Source organism: Papaver somniferum, chromosome 7, assembly GCF_003573695.1.
Source record: "Papaver somniferum cultivar HN1 chromosome 7, ASM357369v1, whole genome shotgun sequence".
NCBI lineage: Eukaryota > Viridiplantae > Streptophyta > Magnoliopsida > Ranunculales > Papaveraceae > Papaver > Papaver somniferum.
Genome location: NC_039364.1, coordinates 206,973,412 through 206,990,974, shown reverse-complemented (window position 1 = coordinate 206,990,974; position 17,563 = coordinate 206,973,412). Strand labels below are relative to the sequence as shown.

Below are 17,563 nucleotides of genomic sequence, written 5' to 3'. Positions count from 1 at the left end.
TCCTTTATTTTCGGGTATGATCTACGACATTCTCACAACCTTACAAATGTTAATTTCGCAAACTCTCTAATTTTCGCAGGACTATCATATGTTTCTCGTGATCTTAGCTGACGTCATTTATTTTATTCTTCCTGAAATTGTTCTGCGACGCTATTGTATTGTGTTGTTGATAATTTCGCTGAAATATTGTCGTTGCGAGATTCTGATCCTACATTTTTAGCTTGAGTAAAAATCAAATCAAGAGAGAGATATTAACTCCTTGAGATACTTTAATCTAGATTGAGTCTGACTTTCTAGTTTATTCTCTAGCAAAAGTATTTCGGAGTGTGTCCATACAGATTGCTAATCGAATTATTCGGTGGTGTTGTTAGACCCCCGCTTTTTCAATTGGTATCAGAGCAGGCAAACACGTTTAAGACCTAACAAGTCCGTGTTTGTAGCGATAAAGATTCTCTCTCGTCTAAATCTATTAAAGAGAAAAGTTCAATCTCGAATATAGAGAAACCTTGTGTTTCGACGAGACAGACAGACAATGACATGAGTGCTCATGACTACCCTTCGAAAGAGACCTTCTCTTCTAATGAATGGGATACAGCTGAAGATAGTAAAATGATTCTAAATCTTGTTAGAATTCAAGTTGTTAGAATAAATCAGTTAAAACACCATGTCAATGTTCTTCTTGGTATTATAAGAGATTGCAAAGTCCATGGAAACGCTGAAGATCAGTCTTCATGCTTGACTCTTGAGGCTAGCCTCGAAAAAGATGCCTTGGATATTGAACGCCGCTTGAATAAACTCTCCATTCAAGGATGTCCAAAGCAATTTAATGCACCAAGAACTTTTGATGCTTTTCTTTCATAAGTAAGTACATATGTTGCTAATGTTTCCTCCAATCTTGAACTTAGGACATCCTGTAAAAGAGACAACTCTTCTGACGATGATATTAAGACTGCATCCTCCAATCATTCATATGATCAAAATGTATGTCTTGTTTGTGATACCAAGTGTTATGTCAGACAAAGAGAAACTCCAAGTTGAATAAAGACTCCTTAGTTCTACTTCAACACACCCTAGATTTGATTCTCAAAGGTGTGACTGACATCCATATGATTGAGACAATTGGTTTTCGTACCTATCCTGTATATGCAACTAGGAAAGTCAGAACAGTGAGTTCCTCCAATGTTCAAGGGCAGAATAGACGTCTTAATAAACATCGTCCAAAGGAAGTTCAATGCTTTGTCTCTAAAAGCAACATTGTTCCTGTTGAGAAAGTCATTCCGGAAGAAAGGAAGATTGATAAGATAAGAAAAGATATTAAAGAGCTTGTCAACATATTATCTACTTCCTCATGTCAAGGAATTTCTGGTAAGAACTCTAACTATGTCTCTTATTTTGATGACAGTAAATTTTATGACAATTTCTCATGTCAAACAGGATCCCTCTATAAGACTAAGAGGAAAAACAAACTTAACCAAAGACATAAACCTCGTAATGAGCCTGTGGCTCGTACTTGTGCTAATTAATCACAAGGTTCGAGAACTTACTCATATAAAATCCTGTTGAGTAAGTTGTGTTTAAAACAAGTATACTTGTTGCTTGCATCTGTTAAGTAAATCTATTTTCTTATCGTCCATAGCTAAACTCGTGTTGACAGATCCGCTAAGATCAAGTATTGGTTAAGTCAAATTATTGCATACTGCCTTAAAATTTATTTTTAGGACCTGTTCTCATATGTTTGAAGGACTTTTGTTCTTGGGTATTTGTTGTACTCGAACGGATTCCGTTCTTGCCCGAGTCAACAGTTTATTTGAAACCCTAAATTGTTGTCCCCAAGGATAAAATATACAACCTCTTAGGGTTACAAGTCACGTACGTGTACCTCTGGTGGTTTTTGGATTTTCAAAGAATGTCTTCCTCCTCGTCTTGCTATGGTGGTTTAGCAAAAGGATTTCTTGACAAAGGTGTTGAGGTTGATTCCAAGAGGAATAGAACACTTGTAGATAAAGATCATCCCAATGCCTCATGTTTCTTTGCCTATACTCATGAAGATGCTGAAAAGGATGATATGATTTCTGCTGAAGTTGTTCACGACTTTCTTAAGTACTTTGGGGAAGCAAAACAACAGCTTGTTGATACTCTCAAAGGTCTTGATATGGTGAAAACTGAGTTGGAAAAGGTTGTGTATGACCTTGGTCTCATAAAATCACAAACCAATGATCTTCGTAAAGAGAATCATCTCTCTGAGGATGCAGAGAAGGCTGTCGTTCACAAGCTCGAAGACTCCAGGTCATGAGAGGATCCTGTACTGCCCACATCCCTATTTGCTGTCAGGGAAACAATGGAGTCTGACTCTTTCTAGCTTGTCTTAATTGTTGCCGAGTATATCTTCTTTTTGGATTAGTTGGAAGAATAACTAGTGCATTCAATAGCGATGATTGTGACTACACATAGATATTTTTGTTTTCATCTTCTTTTGTTATTTTTTTAGGTTTATTGATTTTTAAATTCTAAAAATATTTGTAGGATGATGTTATTGCAGTATTGATCGTTATGATTTTGTGATATTGCAATTTGATTATGGGATATGTATTGTTTGCATCCGTGAACTTGAAGGTCCCATATGTTGTCAAAAGTAAAGTCGTTCATGAATTGGTATTCGTATTAGTGAAAGGACGAATGGACTTTTGACAATTACAAAAGTTATGCCTATGCAGTCATGAATTTGATGGAAAATAGGATAAAATCTTTTGTTTGACAAGGATAAAGTCTATTATGTCATTATGATGGAAAATAGAATAGATCCTTGTATGTTATCCACGGTATTGATCTTCATTGATCCATTTTGTTATGTTTTACCGTGAAGGCTCCATTGTGTGTCTTATGTTGAGCACGATACAACTAAGTCGATTTTTCTTATTGGCTTTGTTGGTTGTTCCATAAGATGCTATATGTTGAGCATTATGAACTAAATTAATCATCTTGGTTGGTTATTTAGTTATTTGCTCCGAAAGTCTTCTTTTGTCGAGCAAATCCTTTGACAATTAAATTGATTACTTTTTTGATTATTTTGGTTGTTTGTATTCCAATTAGATTAATTATAAGTTCTCTTGTAACTAGTCTAGTTGAGTTTTCATATATTCCACAAGTTCTTGTGTTGAGTATATGAAAGGCTATACAAAGCATGTTCTATTGGTTAATGTAGTCGTATATTCCGTAAGGTTTTTTCTTATGTTGAGTATGTGAACGATTAAGTTAGTCGTCTCCGTATGATTACCTTAGTCGTAGGTCCGTAAGTTTACTTATGTTAAGCACCTTCAATTAAATTGATCACCTTTGTGGTTTGATTTAGTTGCATATTCCAATTAAATTAATCATGGGTTTTCTTGTGATTAATTTGGTTGAGTTTTGGATATAGAAAATCATTTTTATGGTTTTTGGTGTCCAATTTAAAAATCCTTTTTTTCTCTCGAAATTAAGGTCGCTCTTGTTGTTCTTTCGGGAATGACATCAAATGGGGGAGAGTTCTTTTGAACTTGTGCTTAATGGTAATATCTTGCGGGGTGTGCGGCTGTGGAATTTTATAGGGGTTATCTTGTATCTTAAAACTCCTTGATAAATGCATCTAGCTTCGGCTTTATGATTGCATCTAAATTAAATTGGTATGTATTTTTCTTTTAGTCTATGAAATGTCTCTTGTGGAAATTTCATTATGATCCCGTTCTTGTACCTTTGCAAATTTTATTAACAAAAAGGGGGAGAAATATTATAGTTCACACTACAAATACATATGGTTTTTGGATCATTGTGTAAGGGGGAGTGGTTTCCATGATCGAGATGGAGTATTCACTAAGGGGGAGTGATACATATCACCATAGTATTATTGTTAAAGTCGTGATACAATTAGAATTTGATGTTACATAATAATACTGTGACACTGTATAATAATGATCGAGAATCTCGATTTCTCTCATTGTTATAGCTACGGATCTTCAATAACGGTGATGCTAAACTTACAACCTTTGGGATCATTGGAGTACTTGGAAGGACGAAGATTTCAGGGAACGTTGAAGATTAGACTATGGAATAGGAGCCACTAAAGTTTATCTTTTTTGTATTCCATATGTATTAATAGTTTTATCACTAAAATTGACAAAGGGGGAGATTGTTAGAGCATAGCTCGGTCGACCTCGCATGCGTTGCTATCTCAAGCATGTTTATCAATGTTAGTGATCGAAACTATAAGTCTTGATTTCTATCCTACATAGTTAAGTCTCGGACTAGGATAGAAAAGTGTAGTTGAGATCAAGGACTTCATGGCGATTCATCATACAACGACGAAGATCTACTCAAGGAACCGTCGAACTTCATCAACAAAAAGGTATGTGGAGACTTGAACTTATCTATCACTCAAAAGTCTATCTCTTCTATCTCCTACTTCTTATGAGACAAAAGTCGTATGCTATATAGACTCGATCATACACATTTGATATTTCGAGCCGAGTATATCTCGCCTATCTATATCTCGAAATCATGTGTTGGTAAAGCGTTTCGCTTTGATCAAGTTTATCTTCACCTAGTGACGAAAGTCATGAAAAGTTTCAATTACTTTGAGAATTTCTATGACGTGAAATGGTCTGTGAATAACGTATATATAACGTCCTCTGAGAATGTCTCAATGATTGGAATGAGAGTTTAGATTACATAACCATGTATTCCTTAATCCGAAGTGTTCGAACTTTGTTGATTGAGAGAAACCAGAGGAATTGGCTTTGCCAAGTCCATGAACCCATTCCGCGAACTCAGTCCGCGAACTGACGGAAGCTCTTGTACCGAGAATTTCTGCTGGGATTTTCCAAAAATTTTTTTGCGTGTAAGTCCGCGAACTCAGTCCGCGAACCTAGTCCACAAACTGGCGAAAGTCTCTTTGCCGAGATTTTTTGCTGAGTTTGGAAAACTCCACCGGTTGTCTTAAGTCCGCGAACTTGTTTGTGAGCTTAAGAGGTTATGATCTAAAAATGTGCTCTGAACATGAAACTTAAATTACTAAGGAATGCTTTATGCAAACCGTCGCTATAAAATTCATGAGCTGATTCAATCGAATCGAATCATCTTTATTTCAATTGTGTCTTGTGTAGTTACATAAGATCTCATAGAAATTGAACAACTCTTTAACTAGTTCATTTGAGTCAATTGAACTAGTTATGGTGAAGAAGAACTAGGTTATATGAAATTCTCATATGGTTAACCTTTTGGGTTACTATGTTGAACCAACATAGACGTACACGTTTGGGCATGGTTTTCATAAACCCAGTAAACGTCTACCCAAGTGTGTGTGACAAGCTAAGTTTTCGATCTAACGGTTGAGAAATATTAGCTTGAATCTAAATAAGGTTTTCATCTAACGGTGAATATGGATTTCTTTGTAACTAAGGCAAAACCCTGATTTGAAGGATATATAAAGGAGACATCTAGCATTGTGCTTAACTAATCCCCACACGTCTGTGTGGTACTAGTGCGCTCGCTAGAGTCGATTCTCCTTTAACCTTTGGTTTTCTTCTCTAAAACCAGGTTAACGACTTAAAGACTTCATTGGGATTGTGAAGCCAGACCGATACTACTTTTATCATAGTTGTGTGATCTGATCTTGCATCTTCCATCGTACGAGTACATTCTTTGATTGTCTTTAGATCGTGAGAGTTCTCTGATAGGCAAGAAAAAGAAGTCACAAACTTCTTCGTATCACTGTTTGTGATTCCTAGACAAACCGCCTGTGTAGTCAGGAAGGATTGTGGAGAGGTGATTGATTAATCTAGGCTGTTCTTCAGGAATATAAGACCGGATTATCAATTGGTTCCTGTTCACCTTGATTTCATATTTTAAGACGGAACAAAACCTAGGGTTTATCTGTGGGAGACAGATTTATCCTTTGATAGATTTTTCTGTGTGAAACAGATTTGTTTATTATCAAGTCTGCGATTTTGGATTGCAGCAACTCTTGGTCGTAGGTGAGATCAGCTAAGGGAATTAAGTGTGCAGTATCATGCTGGGATCAGAGGCGTAGGAGTACAATTGTACCTTGGATCGGTGGGAGACTGATTGGGGTTCAACTATAGTCAAGTCCAAAGTTAGCTTGTAATAGGCTATTGTCTTTAGCGGCTTAATACAATGTGGATTCAATATGGACTAGGTCCCGGGTTTTTTCTGCATTTGCGGTTTCCTCGTTAACAAAACTTCTGGTGTCTGTGTTATTTCTTTTCCGCATTATATTTTATATAATTGAAATAATACAGTTGTGCGTTCGTGATCATCAATTGGAAATCTAACCTTTGGTTGTTGATTGATATTGATTGATCCTTGGGTATTGGTCTTTGGTACCGTCCAAGTTATTCCTTGTACTTGATAAAGACTCGCTATTGTTTTTAGCTTGAGTAAAAATCAAATCAAGAGAGAGATATTAACTCCTTGAGATACTTTAATCTAGATTGAGTCTGACTGCCTAGTTGATTCTCTAGCAAAAGTATTTCGGAGTGTGTCCATACAGATTGCTAATCGAATTATTGGATGGTGTTGTTAGACCCCCGCTTTTTCACCTATCTTTTGGGTCAAGAATTTCTCCTCACCAGAACTTGCAGAGATGGGAGTCCATTTTTCTGCACAGATATTTAGGGATTAGGAAAGCCCCTTTTTGGTAAATGGGAATAGTCTGCCCAATTTGCTTAATAAGAGTAGTTCTAGCAGCCTGAGACAGAAGCTTATGAAGCCAAATAGAGATTCTGGCATCAATAGCTTGAAGAATCCCCATGTGAGTTTGGATTTTAGAGGCTTGAAAAGCAGTAGGGGTGCCCAGATATTTTTCTCCTAAGTCCCTATCTTTTATCTCCAAAATATCAGAAAGATGGTTCTTTAAAGGCTCAGGAATTGTTTTACTAGGTAGAATTCCAGACTTATCAAAAATTGATTTCTCGTCCAGAGGCAAAACAGTACTTCTGAAGGTACTCTTTGATAGTCTGGAAGAAGTAGTATTTTAAAATAGTAATATATAAATAAGGTACTCTGCAGGAGAATCTTTACACACTTTTATTCCTTCAACCAAACCTTTCCTAGAAAGAGCATCAATATAAGAAGAAAGAGTCTCATAGCAAATAATATATAAATAAGGTTGTTAGAGCACTGCTCGGTCGAACTCGCAAGCGTTGCTATCTCAAGATTGTTTGTCAAGTTTAGTTTCCAAAACTACAAGTCTCGATCTCTAGTTTACTTATAGCTAAGTCTCGGATTAGGATAGAAAATGTAGTTGAGCATTAGACTTCATGAGTTCATCGATTAAAGACGAAGAACTACTAAGGGGAGCTTGTGGAACTTCATCAACAAAAGGTATGTGGAGACTTGAACTCATATATCACTCAAAAGTCTATCTACACTATCTCTAATTTGAGACAAAACTCGTATAGCTATATAGACTTCAATTATGCACATTTGATATTTCGAGCTTAGTTTAACTCGCTTACATAGTTCTCGAAATATGTGTCGGTAAGCTTTCGCTTTAACCAAGTTCATCTAATATTCATGACGAAAGTCAAAAGATGATCATGTGAAAATCGCCTTGTAACATCTTACATGATTTGTGTGAGACAGTCATTTGATGTAGACTCGGAATGTTTTGTATTGATCATTCGATCACTTCAAAATTGCTTCGAAGATAATAGTTTGTGTGAGACATCTATTGTCGTCTTATGAGAACGTTTCAATGATTGAATTGGAGTTTAGAACAATTGGATATAAGCACAGTATGTGAGCTTGCATATATGTAATCCAAGTCCGGAAACCATAGTATGCATACCCGTATACGTACTGGTTGGTTTAGTGAAAGTCCGGGAACCTTGTACGCATACCGGTACGCGTACTGGCGTGAGGTTCAGGTCCGGGAATTTCTGCTGAGTTTGGAAGGTATACGTACCCGTTCGCATACTGGAGAAACCTAATCCCCACACCTCTTGTGTGATAGTAGTTGCGACTAGAGTCGATTCTCCTTTAACCTTAGGTTTTTCACGAAACCCTGTAGGTTAACGACTTAAAGACTTCATTGGGATTGTGAATCCAGACCCAACTATTTTCTCTGTAGTTGTGTGTTCTGATCTTGCTGTTTTCTATCGTGATTGAGTACTATCTTCTCTATGATTTTCTCGAGATTTAATCCTCGATAGGCAACATAAAAAGTAGTCACAAACATCTTCGTCTCATCGTTTGTGATTCCACAATATCTTGATTCGATACCATACGATTAAGATTATTGTGAGGTGATTGATATTTCTAGGTTGTTCTTCGGGAATATAAGTCTGGTATATCAATTAGTTCTTGTTCATCTTGATTTATCAAAAGACGGAACAAAACTCATAGGTGTATCTGTGGGAGACAGATTTATCTATTCAATAAACTTTTCTATGTGAGAAAGATTGGTTTATCAAGTCTTCGACTTTGGGTCGTAGCAACTCTTAGTTGTGGGTGAAAATAGCTAAGGAAATCAAGTGCGCAGAATCCGGCGTGGTTCTAGAGGTGTAAGGAACGCGATTGTACCTTGATCAGTGTGAGATTGGTTAGGGCTCAACTACATTCCAGTATGAAGTTAACTTGGAGTAGGCTGGTGTATGTAGCGGCTTAATACAGTGTGGTGTTCAAATCTGGACTAGGTCCCGGGGTTTTTCTGCATTTGCGGTTTCCTCGTTAACAAAACTTCTGGTGTCTGTGTTATTTCTTTTCCGCATTATATTTGTTTATATAATTTAAATATCACAGGTGGTGCGTAAGTTCAATCAATTGTGAATCCAACCTTTGGTTGTTGATTTAAATTTATTGACACTTGGATATTGGTTTTTGATACCATCCAAGTTATTTCTTATATTCAATCGGGCTCGCAAATTCCTATTTGTTTGATTGCAGATTGAGTTGAGAAATTGAGATATAACTCTTTGATATACTTTTCTTAAAATTGAGTCTGACTTTCTATTTGATTCTCTTGAAAGTATATTGGAGTTAGTCCATACAGATTGTTAAGCGAAATATTGGGTGTGGTTGTTAGACCCCCGCTTTTTCAAAGGGGACACGGGGTCTCCTTGTCTTAAGACTCTCTCAGGTTTGATAAGCCCTGTAGAGTTACCATTAAGAAGAATAGAATATGAGACATGGGAAACACATTGAAGAATAAGTTTGACCAAATGGTCCGAAAGACCTATCTTACTTAAATCTTTCTTAAGAAAAAACCTCTCCAGTTTATCATAAGCTTTAGACATGTCAAGTTTTATGGCAACAATGCCTTCAGTTTTAACATAATGATTAACAACATATATAGCCTCATTAACTAGAAGAATATTATCAGAAATACTCCTCTTAGGAACAAAGGCACTTTGATTTTTGGAAATAATATTGTCATAAAAGGCTTCAATCTATTAGCCAGAGTTTTAGAGAGGATCTTATAAATAAATTACAAAGCCATATAGGTCTAAATTGAGAGACCAACTCAGCAAGGGGAACTTTAGGAATAAGGGCAATGTTGGTGTGATTAAACACTTTAGTTATATGCCCAGTTCAAAAACAAGTTTGGGTCATATCAATGACAGCTTCACCAAAAATATCCCAATGGTTTTGGTAAAACAGGCCAGTAAAACCATCAGGGCCAGGGGCTTTTTTACCCCCCATTTGGAAAACAACATTTTTAATCTCCTCAGCAGTTAAAGGAGTATTTAGATGAGAGTTTTCAGTATCTGAAAATTTAACAGAAAGATCTTGAAGAATCTCATCCTGAAACTGTTGTGGGTGTGAGGAGTAAAGGGTTTTAAAATAGTCTACAAAGGAGGTTCCAATACTATTATATCAGTTAGAATAGTACCAGAAGAGTTATTAATCCAACTATTAGCATTTATTTTTCTTCTGAAGAGAGTGACTCTATGAAAATAAATAGAATTTTTATCTCCTTCCATAAGCCACACCTCCCTAGATTTTTCCTTCCAGTATAGTTCCTCTAAGTTATAGAGATATTCCAATCTAGCTCTAAGTTTGGAAATGGAATTAGAATCAGTTGGACTGGAAGTTTGGACTCCAACAAGTTCTTCTCAGGTAGAAGAGATATTAGTTTGTATATTACCAAAGGAGGATTTATTCCAATCACGAAGGCCTTTCTTAGTATTCAAAAGTTTAGCCTTAAGCTTATAGGCAGGAGATCCCACCACATTGACAGACCAAGAGTTAGCAATTATATCTCTACAGGTAGGATCCTCAATCCACATGGCCATAAAGTGAAAAGGTCTTGGCAAAAAATTATCCTCAAAGTTGAAACCAATATGTATAGGACAATGATCTGAGGAATCTCTAGGTAGATTACCACAAAGTTTAGGAAAAAGACACTCAGCATAGTGATTCATAATACATCTATCTAATGTTTCAAGAATAAGGTCAGGATCTTGTTACATATTATACCAAGTAAATCTAGGACCAGAATATCCAGGATCATGCAAATCAATAACATTACAAAAATTCCTCAAATTATGAAAGTCAGAATCATCAACCTCTAAGCCCCCATTTTTATCTTCAGTACTAAGGAGGGCATTGAAGTCTCCCACAAAGAAGTCAGGTTCCATAGGATCTATGAGTGGTATTTGGCTAAGACTATCCCAGAAAGCATTTTTAAGACTACTATTAGGTTCCCCATAAATGAAATGCACATGACAGAGTTTAGAATGGATAATATCATTGGATGTGACATATATTCCACTCATGTTGGAAGATAAAATGTTTAGAGTGATTTCCTTTTTCCAAGCCAAGACCAAGCCTCCACTTTTTCCAACACTAGGCACATTGAAAGTACTAGTAAACCCCATATTTTCAGTCTTCTAGCAGCAGTATCATTCTTCATTTTAGTTTCAGATAGGAAAACAATATCTGGGTTGATATTCTTACAGAGAATGTTTAGTTCTTCATAGCAGATTTCTTTCCTAGACCTATAACATTCCAACATAGCATATTGACATTGTTAACAGAGAAGGAAGAAGCAGTTTGAGAAGCGTCATATGAAGAATTTTGAGGAGGAGCATTAGAAGAGTTCACCTAAGTGGAGGAATCAGAACCACCACTAAGCTAAGCATCAGTCGTGTCACCATTAGGATTAGGTCCTTCGAGTAGAGTTGAGATCCAAGTTAGCAGCATCGTGAGGAGAATTATTGCAGACACCATTACTTTCTAGGAAGTATCAGTAGGCACATTGTAACAACCAAACGAATTGATCAAAGGATGGGTATTGAGAAAACAATTGGTAAGGTTGATACTGGGGAGTTCTCCCAATTTGGTGATTGGGGGACACAAATTGGTATAATATGGATCAGAGGTATCAATAGGTTCAGGGACAATTATAACACTGGCTAGAGCTGAGGTGCTATCTCTAGTTTGTTTCCTGATATCAGCTCTAAGATTAATTTTCCTCTTGAGATTAAAAAGAGCATCATGCTCTGCAGCTAAAGAAATCACCTCCTTTATAGAAATGCTAGTATTTTGAGCAGGAACAACTGTCGATTTGAATCTTCTAGATGAGTTAGCAGTTCGAATCGGTCCAGACTTAACTGGCTCAGGAGTAAGAATTGAGTCAGCAAAGTTTTCTTTCTGACTGATAACAAGCTTGAGAATAACAGAAAAACCATTGCTTTGATCAGTTAACTATTGTAGAACTGGACCAACATTATGGATTTTGAAAGTAGCTGACCTATTAACAAATGGACCTGTCTGATAGTTATCCTTTAGGAACTGTTGCTTTGCATTAACCTCTTTTTGGACCTTCATTACTTCTTTTCCTTTAGCATCAATTAGCATATTGAGAACAATATCTTACGTATCTGGAATGATATCAGCATTACTCATCAAAGAATCAGGGCTAGTCTTGACAGCTTCAGTAAGAGTAGGAGAAGAAGTAGATGTGGAAGGCATCATGAGCCTAGAAACTTGAGGCAGAGAATACTTAGAAGATGAAGTACCAGAATCCTTTATTGATTTACGCTTAGCAATCCAGAGAGGGAAGTTAGCTTCTCTATGATCAATGATGAGACAGTAAGTACAGAAATTTCTTGGGACTTTGTAATATATGCATTCTATGAGAAATGGCTGGACACGGCCTCCAGTGATTAAGGGGATACCAGCAGGTAAGGCTCTTTGAACTAAAATACGAACACAGACTTTTACATTCTTCTTTAGAGGGTGATTCCCATAAGGAGCATTTTCTTCTATCAATTCTCCCATCCTGAAAGTTAGGATCTTCAAATATTCAAATTCATTACATTCATTTGGAACATTACAAAGAATGAACCACAGTAGTTCTTCAGTGAAAGAAACTTGGTAATTTGCTGTCCAATCTATGGGTGGGACAACTCTCAAAACTATTAAGAAACCACAAGTGTTTTGGGGTAAAAATTGATTCTGCTATTTTTGGCAAATTTGGGTGTGTTGATGAGAGACGAATTCAAACCCTAAACAAATGTACTGGACATGAGTACTTTTAGATTCTAGAGATCAATCGGTAAGACTTGGCCTAAACCAAGAAATGGTCGTTCCAGATTCAATTCAGTCACAAAGTGAAGGAGAAGGGTTGATCTTAGGGAGGGAAGCGAAGAAGGTGTTTGAGATCAGAATGTTGAATTATGAAGGTGTGGATATTTTTTTATGACTTGTATCATAATATGGTTTCTGGATACTTTTGTTGATAACACTTGTGTCTATTTTTGTCGAAATAGGTCGAAAACCTATTTATACAAGTCATGTTCGAGCACCCCTTGATCTCGTAGGAAGTGGAGGCGATTAAGTAGTGGAGAAGTGGGGTTGTGTAAAAGGTGGTGATCACCACGTTTCCATTATGAGGGAAATATGGTCACACTTTCACCCACTACTCCCATTGATGTTAACCGTCCGTCCTTTCCTGACACTTTCTCGTAATGGGCATGTTGCACGCCGCACGCTGTAAACCGCCAGACTAATACCTCAGTGAGCATCCCCCAGTTTGTGATATGTTTTATGTCTAGAATGAACGGGTCAAGTCGTGAGACTTGCTGTTAAAAGCAACACATAATGCTTTTAGGTCAAATAATAAAATTATTTGTGGAATCAATGTTTATAAAACATCGTTTATAATTGATGCAAAGGAAGCATCGCTTTTAAATAAACTGCTGAAAACAATCGATGTGCATGGAGAATCGTTGTTTTAGGTTTGTCCAAATTAGTCGCGTATTAAAAGACCTTAAAAAGTAGCGTGACCAGCTACCTTTGGGCGATCGTTTGAGGACCCTATGGGTGAGCTACCACTTGGTCGATCGTTCCCTGTGGAGGAGGGGTGGCCGATGATCATAGCGTTACCCTGTTGGCATCCTGAAAATAAATTTAAACCATCCGACTCGGCTAGCAAAGTTGGATGGACAAGATGATTTGCGGTAGTTGTACATCTCCGCTGATTGATTTTTTAGGGTTTAAAGCCGTGTGACTAGCCTACCTTTGGCCAAACGGTTTGGGGTGTTTGTCACTGATTTGGACAAGTCGATTGAGTATACATAAAGATGGGTTGCCGGCGAGCTTGTCAGCATCTCATTGGCCGCCTGAAACTAGATCTAGGTCGTCCGACTGGGCTGGCAAAGATGGGCGGCCATGATCGATTTGTGGCAAATGTTTAGCGTCGCTGACTCAAGTTAGGTTTTAAAGAGTGAGTGATCGCCCTACTTTGGGCAAACGGTTTGACACGCTCTTGGATTGTTATGTGTAGTTCGATCAACCAGGTATGGAGTTGGGTCGCCGGTGAACGCGTCAGCATCTCTTTGATCATTCGAAGGAAGATCTAGACCGTCCAACTAGGCTAGCTAAGTTGGGTGGATGTGATGCATTTGAGACCGTTATGGTCGGTTTTAGCTCGTTTGATCCTTTCAACAGCGCGATCACCTATGTTTTGGTTAGCGTTTGGAGGCATTGCAGGTGAACTAAATGGATTCCGGCTGGCTGGGATGCTAGTGGGCCCGCCAGTGGTCATCATGATGATCGCCTAGTTCCGCTAGGAGTGGGCTAGGCTTGTTGAATTGCGTGGCCAAATCGTGTGGACGTGATCGTTTTCTAAGACTGACATGGACAGTCTAAATTTTTCTTAAGGAATTTAAACGTGTCGATCGCGCTAACCTTTAATTAAAAGTGTGTCAACACGCCAATCTTTTTATAGAGAGTGGTGTAGCCTACGTGAGTGTTTTCATGCAGGTCTCAATACTGACACTTCGGGAGATTTACGCTACTCAGTTGCGAGTGAACATTAATCGTCATGTCATGCCAATATTGAGAGTTCAGCTGAGAACATAGCATAGGAAAATACTAGGCAGGTCAATGCATTAGTGAATAATGCCGGTGGAAAATAAAATTCATAGAATATTTGGGATTGTTGTTATATGCACCATTCTGAGTGAATTTTATATATACATATATACAAATACATTGAATTGCTCAATATATTTGTGAGCGAAGATGTTTATGCACTCATTACTTTCAATGGCTTTTATTCCTTTGCAGGATGACAGCGTATCAAATACAGGGTTTCACAATTTTATCCCTAAACTAAAAACCACCATCAACAACAAGCAAACCATGGTCTCTGTTCATTAACTCTGTTGAAATCACATTCAGCTAGAAATCTTATCAGAACATTGTTTCGAAGACCACTGAAGGTTGTGACAGTTGGAGTTTGAGTTAGAGGCCATTGAGAACAAATATGATGTCTAATGGAAGAGGTTGGTATTTACTGGAGATATATCCAACCATACACCATTTCCAATTGTTATCATCTTTAGCTAAAACAACTTCTTTATCAACGAAAACAGGTGCAGTGAGAGAAGCATGTATAATGAGTTTCTCAGCCATGAGGGAAGCAAGATTTTGAACATCCATATGAGAAGGATTACTGTGGCTTTTTGAAATAGAATTCTCCATATAAATAAAGTAGTGAAGGGTGATAGAGATGATAGGTTCAGGTTGATTTTTGTTGTAATTGGTTAAAGGAATTTTATATAAATGTATCTGGATGAGATAATGCCAAGTGACTGGGGAGCATGTGTTATGAAGATGATAGGACACAATAATGGTCAGGGAGTATCTGAGACATTTCTCAGTTGAAGACTGAACCTTAAAATGGGAAATATCTGAAGAGGAAAGTTGGTTTTTTTCTTGGAAGGGGGTAATAACTTGAGAAACTATGTTATTTTTGTACACATGACTGCTCTTGGTAGTACTGTATCCAGACGATTCCTCAACTTTCAGATAATCTTGGTTATGTGGTACAATTATTCACGTGGGTTTTATGAAATGTCGTTAGCATGATAAGAATCTCAATGACGCAAGACAAGAACTTATGATAGCCAAATATTGCATAGGCCAGCACTATGCAAAATTAAGTTGTTAAAGAATAAATGCATTTGTCTTGTTTTTCTTTACGGAAACTGCCAAATGTGATTAAGGCATCCATATTTATGAATTGGGTGGTGGGTAACTGTTTAAGGCGGGAAGAGTTTTTGACTTTTTAGGGACTCTTTGTTGACCAAAGTCAGTGACAACAAGTTGGTGAAAGGTTTTGAAAGGATGATTTGGTATGTGCCGAAGCAGCATTGCATTATGCCTAGCCAATGTCCCTGGTTAGCAATATAGCCTCTCAACAATTGCTGCCAATCCTGGATCTGCAAAAAAAATCAAAGATTTTTATTAGTGCACAATTAGCCCTATGCAAATTAGGTGAACACCCATGCTCTTCTTAGTGACAATTCTGAAAGGTTTATTGAATAACGAAACGTCTGAATTTAGGTTTTGACAAGTAATTTGCATGGAGTAATGATGCTTCTGGAGAAGGTGCGAAGGGTCTTGAATAGGCGTGAATAGCCAAGAGACGGGATGTTTGACCAAAACTCTTAAATGGCTATGAATGACATTGATTAGGGGTCTATAAATAGGGATTATTAGAAGATAAAGATTATAATAAACTTTATAGACAGAAACAGAAACAATTAGGAGAAAAAATAGAGGTTTTGAAAATGGCAAACTCTGGTAATCAAAATCTTTCTGTTTCTCCACCACTGCTTCTTTTGAACTTGCAAAGAGTGTAGCAATAACCTTACATGATCGAGAGTTGGAGAGGTTGAGGAATTAAATTCAAGCAGAGATGGATTGACGATTCTGAGAGGCAGAGAATAAGAGAGAAAGAGAAAACAATGCTGCTGAGTTTGCTGCATGGAAGGAAAAGCGGTTGGAAAGAGATGATAGAAAGCACGAGGAGAGGCTAGAGAAGTATGGTTGTAAAAGGTGTGGAAGTGCAACTGAGACCGAATCAGAAGAAGAGGATGACGACCATAAATATTTTTTTGAGGAGGTTGATTCAAGTCAAGAAGATTCTGATGTTGCTGAAGAAAAGAGGATGATGAGAAAGTATCAGGAGGACCAGCTTTATCGCAGGTATTTGCAGGAGAAGGTCAACCCTTCAATCTTTTCTCGAACCATGCATGAGGGTGAAGAAACAGAAACTGATGAGTTGTTGGAGGACGAGAGTGATGAGGTTGATTCAGATGCTTTTGAAGATTCTGATGACAGTTATAGACCTCCTGCATCTTCAGGGAGTGAGTACAGTGATGAAGAGGACGAGTGGATCTACGATGGGGAAGATTTTTAATAATCTCCCCTGGGGTATTAGCAGGAGAAGGATAGTTAAGCTTTGAAAGAAGTTTAATAATGATCAACAAGTTTTTTGCTAGCTAATCCTACTAGTACTTGCTCCTTGACTTCTTTATCTTCCTGTTATTGTTGGTGAAGTTTATTTTGTTGGTATTAGTGTGATGATGGATATGTTTTCTTTTCGGATTTTTTTGGTACCGGTTATTTAGGAAGGTTTTAGAAATCAACTTCTGTTGTTTGAAAGAAGTTGTAGTAGTGGTATGGGAAAGGTTTTTTTTTGGATGTTCTATTTTGGTAAACTAAGTTGAAATAGTTGTTCCTAAACTCAGTTTTGATGTAAAAAGCTTGAAGACGGTTAATAGAAATTTTCAGTTGTGTTTCAAAATTTCTGTAATTATCTGCAGTAGTACTGTTTCCTTTGAACTAGAATGATTGTAATGAAGATGTTTTGCAATAGATGGAGCTTTGATGTTATTGATAGTTATTACGTTGATACTTTTTCTTCTTTGAATATCTGTAGTATTGAATGTTGTATAATAGATGCTTAGACCGATGATTGTGTTGATGAAATATCTTAGTAATTCAATGAAAGTTGAGTAAAGATTGTTGAGATTGATAGAATTAAGATTGCTATGATGAACACGGAATTGCATCCGGAGAAATTTGGCTTGTCAATTGTGTAGTTAACGGGCGTAGTACAAAACGACATTCAATCCATATGTGAGTATTCAAGAAAGCCCGTTAGAGGAACTAGGAAGTACTTATGTCGTGTAATTGAATCCATGTCAAATACCCAATATTTGAGTGCAGCCCTTGACGTTCGACTACTCCTCCATTTCACTGCACAACATTA

The 17,563-nt window shown here is 37.2% G+C and overlaps 1 protein-coding gene across 1 annotated transcript; it reads right to left on the bottom strand.

The window, feature by feature from the left end:
- Positions 1-6,616: 6,616 nt before the first annotated feature.
- LOC113295855 lies at positions 6,617-10,871 on the bottom strand. Its single transcript, XM_026544184.1, has 5 exons — positions 10,462-10,871; positions 10,139-10,362; positions 9,613-9,839; positions 9,259-9,440; positions 6,617-7,007 (listed from the first exon to the last, which is right to left on the bottom strand). Exons 1-5 carry the CDS (start codon positions 10,869-10,871, stop codon positions 6,617-6,619), a joined length of 1,434 nt encoding a protein of 477 aa, XP_026399969.1.
- Positions 10,872-17,563: the final 6,692 nt, after the last annotated feature.